The 10855-nt window shown below is 39.4% G+C and overlaps 1 protein-coding gene across 1 annotated transcript; it reads left to right on the top strand.

Moving 5' to 3' along the window:
- On the top strand, positions 1–7408 carry si:ch211-261d7.6 (zinc finger protein 91). Its single transcript, XM_067409081.1, has 2 exons — positions 1–393; positions 1685–7408. Exons 1-2 carry the CDS (start codon positions 42–44, stop codon positions 5830–5832), a joined length of 4500 nt encoding a protein of 1499 aa, XP_067265182.1. The 5' UTR covers positions 1–41; the 3' UTR covers positions 5833–7408.
- Positions 7409–10855: the final 3447 nt, after the last annotated feature.

Genomic DNA, 10855 nt, shown 5'->3' with positions numbered 1-10855 from the left:
TGCTGTGCCTTTCCTATCGAGGAAAGCCTGAGCTGGCCATTATGGCTGCGGTTTATTCTGAAAAGGACTGCAGTTTGCAATCAAGTAATGAAAGCTTGTCCTCTGAATATGAGAAAGGTGCAGCCCAAGAAGTAAACATCGACCCAGTGAGCAATAGCAAAGCCAGTAATGCTAAAAACACGGACGGAGAATTGGAATTATGTCCCCGTGGCCCTATATTGAAAGCCCAGGACCACGCCGAAGTTGTTGCAGTTCCACCAGTGAAGATTAAAGTAGAGCAAGTGGAGGAAGATGAATGTGTAATTGTACATATGGACGATGTGGAGCAAGAAGATTTGGCTGACGTGTTTACCAATAAAGCAGACTCGTCTGAGATACATGAAAGTACCGAAGGTAAGCAACTTTATGTTGCTGTTGACAACATCGACCAGTTAGTTCCTAGCTTCTGTTTATCTTTTGCTTTGAAAACCAACCAAGCACGTATATAAAGTCACCCAAAATCACATTTTAAGAGTCTGTGCGATTATATACACGCACAACATTTGCATCATATTTTATTTTCATATAATTGTACATAGTAAAGACGTGCATCTTACTTATTATGGTTTATATTTTCCGCTAAAACAGCTGGAATAATTTGCACCAGCGAAACGCGTCGTCATGGGGAATGACAAAACAGCAGCAGTAGCCTAATGCATGTCCATGAGGAATTTGTTTTTGTTTTAAACATGCCCTGCTTGCTGCCTGTTTATTATCACTTAGTAGACTGATTTGCCAGGCATTTCACAACAGTGACATTTTCTTGTTAGACCAATAGGCATTCTTTGTCATTATCAAACCAGCTGTGCAGTCATTGTAGTAGGCAACGACTCGTTCATAAAATCTGCTCCACCTTAAATTGTATTGCAGTATCGCTGTTTTGCAGTAGATGGCAGTCTTTACTCAACTTTTGAATTGCGCATGTGCAATATGGAATAAAAAAATAACACAAAGGCGAATGAAATATTGTTTTAAGCAACGATTTTCCAGTGAATTAATTCCTTTATATAATAAGTTTGTGAAATGTATATGAATTGTATTAATATCATAACAATGTGGCTTGTTGGACCATGTGGTCGATATCATTTAAGGTGGAACAAATAATTCGAACTAGAAGCCGAATGGTTCTGTCGTTACCTGGCAACAGGTTTCTTCAACAAACCATCAGCCAGATCGTCTTAATTTAAAGATGTGCAAAATGTAATCAATGAAATCATTCTAACCTTTATTTTGTATTTTTATAGTCTAGTTGTCATTAAAAACTGAAGTTGCATTTTTTTCCCTTATTATTTGTAATGCATAAACTATTTCTGTTGGTTACAAAACACACTCTTCATGTTTTTTTAAATAAAAAGCAATAATAAAGATTATTAACTTTTTTTGGCTGATTTGTTATCCTATTCCTTTAAACTGTACTGTTAAAAAAAATTCCTTAAATAATAAATTTACACTTTAAGATTATGAGGGTATTGTTTTTTGTTCTTCGTGATTTTCTTTGAACATTTGGAGTAAAGTTTTTTTTTTTTTTTTTTTTTTTTTTTCAGTCTTCTCAATTTTATTTGTTGGCTCTATACATTGTTTATTTTCCTCTCTCCTCTGGCCACAGGACTCGCCCTGACCTCCCATTTTCCCCTTTCTATTTTAGGGGATTGGCCTTTTCGCTGTGAAGATTGCAGTGAGGCATTTGGGAACAAGGAGGCTTACCTAGAGCATCGCAGCGAGCATATCCATGACGGTCCCATAGTCTGCCTGGACACAGATTCGCAGTGGGATGACCTGCTCATCTCAACCGACGGAGGCCGAAGAACGTTGTTCTGTGCTCTGTGTGGACAGAAGTTTTCAAGCTCGAAAGGCTTTTTCACCCATCAGCTGAAGCATCGCAATCAAGTCATTAAACAGGGGATAAGTGACTGCTTTGGTGAGGGTGCAGTAAGACAGAAGCTTTTTGAATGCAAGGATTGTGGTAAAGCTTATTCCACTGTTGGTCAGTGTCTCAACCATCAGCGTTCACATAAACAGGCCTCAAAGTCTGTTTTTCACCAGCTTGCTCATCTAAAGAAAAAGTCATTTCAGTGCCCCACCTGTGGACGCTGTTACTCTCGGGCTTCGGCTCTTGATGCACATCGTCGTTGTCATGAGGTGAAGCTGGTGAAATCCAAAAGCTGTGAAACTGAGAAACCTCTGTCACTTAATGACTCTCCAGATCAAACTGAAGACAACGGCACAAGCTCTGAACAGACTGAGGAGCATGAGCAAAAAGTTTTTCAGTGCTTCTGTGGCAAATCTTTTCGCACCATGTGTGGCCTCAATACTCACCAGAGATTCTCAACCAGCTGTTCGGAAGGGAAGGTGAAGGAAGAAATTAAGCATCCGTTCGTTTGCTCTGAATGTGGCAAGACCTTCGTTAGCTCTGTGGCTCTGTTGTGCCATCAGCGTTGGCATAAAAGACGGGCAAAACTTGGCTGCAATGGCCAGCCGTATAAATGTACAGAGTGCGGCAAGGTCTTCACCTCCCTCACTTTTTACAATAAGCATCAGCGATTGGCTCACAGTGAAGAGCTGCCAGCGAAATCATTCCTTCATCAAGTTATTCAGCTCAAGAAGAAGGCTTTTGAGTGTCCAGAGTGTGGTCGTCGGTTCTCGCGAGCATCCGCCCTGCAGTCGCATCAGCTTTGTCATTCTGATGTCTTCGGTGACATCATTGAGAAGAAGACTGAGATGACCACAGCCGTTCAAACAGTAAAAACAAACCAGAATGACAATTCTGATAGTGTTGTTTTTCATTCTAAGGAGATCTCACATGCTCAAGTTCAAAAGAAAGATTTCAACTGCACCAACACAGTAGAAGAGTATGAGGCCATAGATGTTGATTATGAAGTTGTCCATATAACGGCTTCAGATGATTATGAGAACAACAGCGGTTCCTCTCAGGATCAAAATCCTGATCTTGAGTTAGTGTGTGAATCAGACCAAGAGGAAAAAGATGATTTGGGCTTCAATTTAAGTCAGACAGCTGAATCCACCTCCTCCCTGCAGTTGAATCCAGAGATGGATGTCAAAATTGTACAGATTGATTATGAGCTTTTAAATGATGAACCATTAATAAATGCGGAACTCGTGAGCAAAAGTCGTCCTCAAGAGGCAAAGTATAATTGTCCACACTGTGATCGAAAGTTTGTCAAGGCTTTGTCCTTGCGCTGTCATATTCTTTGGCACAAGGGGCGTATGGGAAAAAAAACAGATAGGAGGCAGAAGTTTGACTTAGTGACGCCAACTAAGAAGGAACTTTTAACATGCGAGGTTTGTGGCCATGAAAGTTCTTCCAAGGGTGCTCGTTGTTTTCACATGGGAAAGCATGAGGATAAAGTAGCATACAAGTCTATTTCATACCAACTTGAAAATCTGCAGAAGAACAATATTAAATGTGAAGAGTGTGGGATGTGTTTTTCCAGACTGTCTGCATTGCATTCTCACCAACAGCATCACAATAGAAAAAAGAAGTCCTTTGCTTGCTTGCAGTGTGATAGGAGCTATGCGACCGCAAGTGGTCTGTTCAACCATCAGAAGGTTTGCTGCGGCGGTGCCAAAGGCGAAAAGACAAAGAATTTCAACCCAACCAAATCACTTTTGGGCCCAAAAGTTTACCACTGTAAAAAGTGTGGTAAAGGTTTTTGGTCTTTGGGAGCTTTCTGTCACCACAAACAAAACCACTCGGAATGTGCAGATGTTGAGACGAGGCCCGCCAGTACAGCTGACACTGAGAACGGTCACATACGACGGAAGAAAAGGGGTCGCAGGGGTGGTTATAGAAGAGTGCACCCTTTGAATCCAAAACAAGAACATAAATGCGAAGTGTGTGGCAAATCATACCACATGCTAGCTTGTTTTCTTAAACACAAACTTGTCCATGATTCCCAAGGTCTCCAACCTGCTGTCAAATCTTTTGACTATCAAGTCCAACAGCTGAAAAAGAACTCCTACCAATGTCCCGACTGTGAAAAAGTTTTCTCCCGTGCCATGGCCCTCCAGTTTCACATGAAAAGTCATGGCTTTGAGACTGGCCTTCCGTTGACAGACTCTGATTCGTCTGAGCGACCTCAATGCCCGACATGCTACTCTTTTTTTGCATCTGAGGCGATACTACAAAATCATCAGAAGCACTGTTCAAAACCAGAGGACAATGTGGAATGTGGGGTAATTGAGATAGAGGAGCAAGATGTATCCTCCCATAAAGCTGAGGATTTCATTGCCACTTCTCATTCAGCTAATTCTAAAAAAGAGAAGAAAACTCATTCAACTTCAAATTTGAAATACAAATGCCAAGACTGTAGCAGAAGCTTTTCAGTAATTGGTGCTCTAAATTTTCACAAGCGAATTCATCGTAAAGGTCACCAATCTAAAAAGTTGAAATCCGGTCCGGCAAAGCCATTGAAGCTTGGCAAAGTAAAGCCAGAGAAGTGTTTGTCAAAATCGTCTTTTGGTTGTGCTGAATGTGGAAGATATTTTAGCACCAATTCGGCTCTTGGCACACACAGGCGATGGCACAAAGACAAAAAATTTGCCAGATTTCTCTCAAAGACCAATAAGATACGCTCAAAGAAAAGTGTGGATGGTGGACCTTATTTATGCAATTTATGCGGGAAAGGATTCTTCTACCTTTGTGTTCTTCGCCGACATCAACTACATCACCCTTCCATAGAGGCTCAACCCCAAAAAGGGCAAGAAGTTCCTGAATCAAATGGTGTTTTTACCTGTCCAGCCTGTCAGATGTCTTTCTCAAGTGGGTCTCTTCTAACAACTCACTTTGCAGACCATCACAGCAAACCTACTGAGACTACTGAGAAACTACATTCTGAAATCCTCTCTACAGAAGAGTCTGGTCCATCCGTCAAACAATTGTACACATCCAAAATGGATGTTGCCAAATTAGAAAAGACTAAGGTACAACACCATCAGTGCTCCCACTGCGCTAAGAGCTTCTTGAACATACGTGGCCTTCGTGCGCACAAATGGCAGAAACACCACAAGGTTAGTGAACGACCCACGGCGTCTATAGAAGAGTGCTCTGCATATGCAAAGCCCTTTGCTTCTGAAGGGTCCATTCGTAAAACGTCCAATAAGAAAGAGCTGAAACCATCTACGGAGGAGGATCCCGTACAGCACAGTCGAAATTTTGAACTTACTAAGTGTTTTTTCAAATGCGATAAATGTGCTAAAGCGTTTCCCAGTGAGGAGCAATTAAACGCTCATAAGGAGGTGGCGAAGACTCGTCCGCACTGTTGCGCTCTTTGCTGCCGTGGTTACTGGACTGAAAACCAGCTGCAGCAGCATCTCGCATGGCACAATGAAGTACGTAGGCGTCTCCCAACTGAACTGCGATACAGACTGAGTGCGTCCCTGGCACCTGGACCTTCAGACAACCAGCAGACCTTATCACACAGATCGGAGTCTATAGTCAAGCTGCCTGTAGCCCTTGTAAGTCCACAAGCGAATACCCATAAGTGTCAGCACTGTGGAAAAACGTTCTTGTCACCTCGTGCATTGCAGCAGCATCAGACTCTTCACAAAAATGAGGAGCCGTACCATTGTTCTTTGTGTTCACAGACATTTAGTGATATCAGAAATCTTATCGACCACCATCAGGAGTGCTTGGGTGCTAAAGAGCTAAAAGACAGGAGCTCAGCTTCAGAAGTAAGAGGCGCTGAGAACCTGACTTGCATTGAGTGTGGCATTTCCTTCAAACAGGAAACAGAACTGCATCAGCATTATATTGAACATGCACGTGGGTTCTAATATTTGTGAAAAAAATGCATGAAGATGGATATTGGTATATGGTACATTGTTTACTGCATCTGCACTGGTTTAATTTAGTACTTGATTCAAGAGTTTTGTTTCCTGCTGTGAGTGTTAGTATACAGTAAAGGAGCAGAGGAAGGAAAATGCCACTTTCAGCTTTTAAATTCTACATTTTTGCTGAAATTGTAAAGAGTAAGAAAGTTGTCTGCTGATTTCAGAGCAGATGTCCTCTAATCCAAATAGTGTGTTGTAATTACTTGCATAAAAGCTGTAAATTTTTCTTATTCCCTTTAAAATTATAATTAGATCTCTGCAAGTGTTCCAAGAGCATCACTTTGATGCTTTTCAGTCTATCTAGGGTTTTTTAAAAGATTTATTTTCCCTTTTTTTGACTGCTCAGTTTAGTCTCTGTTGATTTCTATCACCTTGCTTGTACTTTTAAAAAGTATTTAATAAAACACCAAGGTGTTTGTTGGATAAAAGGTGCTTGAAGATCGTTTTTGTTAGCATTACAGCTTAAGTCTCATGTGTGGTCATGCTAGACTTTGATTTGTGATTTGTACAGCATCGGTTATTGCCTGTGTCATTGTTACTTTATTGCTATTTTGACATCACCATTTTTGTAGTGTAAACCACATTTCTGTTGCATTTAGGTTTTGGTTAGCATTTTTAAAATTTAAAAATGTCATCTTTTGAAAAACATTTGGGGTTTAATGTTTCTCTTGAAAATGTTGTGCGCATACAGACATTTATTTCCTTTCTAAATATAATGTGATACATTCCTTGTGTAATTGCCCTGAAGTCATGTTAATGACATTAAGAATGTATGAATAAGATGTAAACTGCTCAGTAGAGGCAGGGATTTTTGTGTAGGAATGGCATGATCTTAAAGAATCATAAAGAAAATGGCAAATTATTTAAACAACTGAATCACCTTGTGATGTTAAATTGAACAAATATATTAACATTCCATTTTGTTGTCTTGACTGGATGGTGAGTGTGAAGGTTTATGGTTGGTTTGTTAATAATAAAGAACCTCCTGTAATTTCCTTATAAAGTTGATTCATTGGTCATAATTTCTGTGAAAATGCCTTATTTTTGCCTTTTTACATGTTCAAGTAGGCATTGCCTGTTTAATCTCTCTTCTCCAACTTTTAATAATACATAGCAGATATGTTGGCTGCTATTAACTTTACAGTGGTGCCGTGGTTATTAAATGGATCGATTTGGTGGTACAGTATCATTGAATGGTATGACAAATTTTTGCATTTATCATGCTTTTTGTACTTGAGGTGGTTTGTTTTGGGGGGGAAGAAGTACTCTTTGAATGATGTCACTGGAAAAGTATACTGATAGATATTAATATGAGTAGTTTCTTTTACCTGCAGTTTTATTGAATGGAATTTATGATGCAACTATTTGCTGTAGCTGGCTAATAAAAACCCTAATGTGTGTATTATGTAGTGTGTGATTCTAAAAACATCCTACCATACTATTTTTAAGACACCTGGATGACCCTTAAACATTTTGCCAAATATGCTGATTTCAAAAAGAACACTGCATGTAATAGTGTATTCTACATTGTATTCAAATTGACCGTCCATTTCCAGTGTAACAAATTCTTAACTTGATCTGACTGCCATTTTTACAACTAAATCCAAAAATGTTAATGTATTTGTGGGATAACTAGAAGCCACCTGCTGAAATACACTTTTTAACATGTTATAATGTCCCTAAAACTTAATAATTATTGTTTTTAATGTACAACCCGAATTCCGGATGTGATGGGACGTTTAAAATGAAAGCTAAAAGGCTTTCAAATCACATGAGCCAATATTTTATTCACAATAGAACATAGATAACATAAATGTTTAAACTGAGAAATTTTACAATTTTATGCACAAAATGAGCTCATTTCAAATTTGATGCCTGCTACAGGTCTCAAAAGTGTTAGGACAGGGGCATGTTTACCATGGTGTAGCATTTCCTCTTCTTTTCAAAACAGTGTGAAGACGTCTGGGCAACAGGGTTATGAGTTTCTGGAGCTTTGGTGTTGGAATTTGGTCCCATTCTTGCCTAATATAGGTTTCCAGTTGCTGAGTTTGTGGTCGTCTTTGACATATTTTTTGTTAATGATGCACCAAATGTTCTCTGTAGGTGAAAGATCTGGACAGCAGGCAGGCCATTTCAGCACCCGGACTCTTCTACGATGACGCCATGCTGTTGTAATAGGTGCAGTATGTAGTTTTGCATTGTCCTGCTGAAATACACAAGGCCTTCCCTGAGATAGACATCATCTGGAGGGGAGCATATGTTGCTCTAAAACCTTTATATACCTTTCAACATTCTTAGTGCCTTCCAAAACATGCAAGCTGCCCATACCGTATGCACTTATGCACCCCTATACCATCAGAGATGCTGGCTTTTGAACTGAACGCTGATAACATGCTGGAAGGTCTCCCTCCTCTTCAGCCCGGAGGACACAGCATCCATGATTTCCAACAAGAATGTCAAATTTGGACTTGTCTGACCATAGAACACTTTTCCATTTTGAAACAATCCATTTTAGATGAGCCTTGGCCCACAGGACATGACAGCGCTTCTGGACCATGTTCACATATGGCTTCTTTTTTGCATGATAGAGCTGTAGTTGGCATCTGCAGATGGCACAGCGGCTTGTGTTTACCAACAGTGGTTTCTGGAAGTATTCCTGGGCCCATTTAGAAATGTCATTGATTTTGGAATTTCTTGCTTTTTCAGCCATTTGTTGCCCCTGTGCCAACTTTTTTGAGACCTGTGGCAGGCATCAAATTTGAAATGAGCTCATTTATGTTATCTATGTTCTATTGTGAATAAAATATTGGCTCGTGATTTGAAAGTCTTTGTTTTCATTTAATTCAAATTTTAAAAATGTCCCAAGATTTCTGGAATTCGGGTTGTATACCAGGCAGTATTATGCATGCAGTAAAAGGTATGCTAGTGTTTCAATGATCCTTGTAATAAGATTACAACAAATCATGAAACGAGTAAATGTTGGAGTAGACTTTGAAATTTAGTTTTTCTCTTTTATTAATATTACTGTCATGTTTTACTGACATGAAACTTCCTCTCTTCTCCAGTGAATCACAGCATGAGATGTCAGGACTGTGGGCAGCAGTTCACTCGCTGGAAGGCCTTCAGAATTCATCTTAGTGAACATGTAAAACAAAAGAGGCGAAACAAGAAAAGACAGGTGCAATCTGTCTCTAATGGAAATGACAATGGCCTGGGATATGTTACAAAAAAGATCAAAGTTAAAGACAAAGATGAATCCCTTGATGGTTCTTGTCAGTTAAAACCGTCTGAGATCTTCTCCTGTTCTGACATTGCTATTGTGTCAGAGGAAGAAAAGCCTGTATTTGCAAAGGCAAACAAGGTCTATGCCTGCGCTGTCTGCGGGAAGGTCTATTCCTACCTTGAGTCTTTCAGAAATCACCAGAAACTGCACATAACTTCAAAAGACCAACAGCCTGAAATCTGCTGTAAAACATGTAAGAAAACATTCAAACGTCCGTTCTCTCTCACACTTCATCTAAAATTAAGCAAGAAGTGTGTTCCTGAAGAGCCTTTCGTCCTTCACTGTGAACGGTGTGATAAATCTTTTGCCTCTGCTGTGGCATTCATGAACCATCAGGAAATGCACAAGCAGAGGCCCTTCTGGTGTGATTCATGTACTAAAGGTTTCAGAAGTTCAGAGGGATTGAAAAGACACTTACGTGGCCATGACAACAAAAAACACACATGCAACATCTGCCAGAAGTCCTTTCGGGTTCCAGCCGAACTCCGGTACCATTACAACATTCATACTGGTTCTAGGCCTTACACATGTGATCTTTGCCACAAGAGGTTCTCGCAATTAGGAAATCTAATTACCCATCGGAAGAAACACCTGGAGGTCTTTAAAGAAGGAGAAGATGTTCCCCTCGGGAGGAAGGACACTGGTTTTAGAGGAAAGAATAGAGTGTCAGTTATGGAAAAAGTCATTTTAGGAGAAATGAATGTCTTCAATCGAGAGAAAAATGGTCCAGTGGTAGAAGACAGTGATGAGAAAATCAGTGCCAACAGTGTTACTTTACCTGAGAGTGATTCATCTGACTTCTCATCAGGTGAAAAGCAAAAACATTTAAATGAGGCACAGGAAGATGATTTGCAAGTACAGGAAGTTGAGGGGGACTGGGAGTGTGTTGAATGTGGTGCACATTTCATTGGGGAGTCTGAGCTTCACATGCATTATATGAAGCATGCAAGTGGGGAAGTTTGATACACATTATGCTATATTAATGGCATTTTGTGTGACTTGCTCTTTACTCAATAACTTAATGTTTCAGTGACCAAAGTCAGTCTTGATGACACCCAAGTCTATTAGATGGCTTTAAAATGCAATAGTATAATCTTTGGGGGCTGGGATGATTTACTGATTTGCCTTATTTTCCTTTGGAGACCTTGTACTTTATTGCTTAATCTGAAAATGGTGTATTTTAGACACTGATATCTGCGAGTCTTTAATTTAGTTAGAAATGGAATTTGACACTAACATTTATCACTGTTTTTGCAGTCTTGACATGTTCATGTCTTTCTTGCAGTGTGAATTGAGATTCTTGGTTTGTTGAAAGTGGTCTTTATATTCTGTAAAAAAAAAAAAAAAAAGTTATTTTATTTCTGTTAACTTAAGAATTGTTACTTGTTACTGGTTTAGCTTTTTAAGCTGTTCATGTCAATAGACCATATGCTATTAATCACAGAATTTCTCGTGTCGAATAAACAGTTAGGTAAATCATAACTTGCAGTCTTAAGTTGTGCTTCACTAATGATGTAAAAGCATTTTTGTTTTTATTATGCTTTGTACTTGCAAATATCTTGGTTTTATCATGTTCATGGAAAATTACAACTGTTGTCCCAGGTGCTTATTTTCACTTATGAATCATTTGCTCTGATCTTATTGGTTGTTCTGTATATATCAGTGTTAAATAAATCCCTTAAA

The sequence above is a fragment of the Chanodichthys erythropterus genome, chromosome 2, assembly GCF_024489055.1.
Source record: "Chanodichthys erythropterus isolate Z2021 chromosome 2, ASM2448905v1, whole genome shotgun sequence".
In the NCBI taxonomy this organism is placed as follows: domain Eukaryota; kingdom Metazoa; phylum Chordata; class Actinopteri; order Cypriniformes; family Xenocyprididae; genus Chanodichthys; species Chanodichthys erythropterus.
This window is presented reverse-complemented; position numbering and strand designations above follow the sequence as displayed.

Coding starts and splice junctions, on each gene's coding strand:
- si:ch211-261d7.6 (XM_067409081.1), top strand. CDS start 42: ATGGCTGCGGTTTATTCTGAAAAGGACTGCAGTTTGCAATCAAGTAAT. Junction 394..1,684: donor GATACATGAAAGTACCGAAG/GTAAGCAACTTT, acceptor TTTCTATTTTAG/GGGATTGGCCTTTTCGCTGT.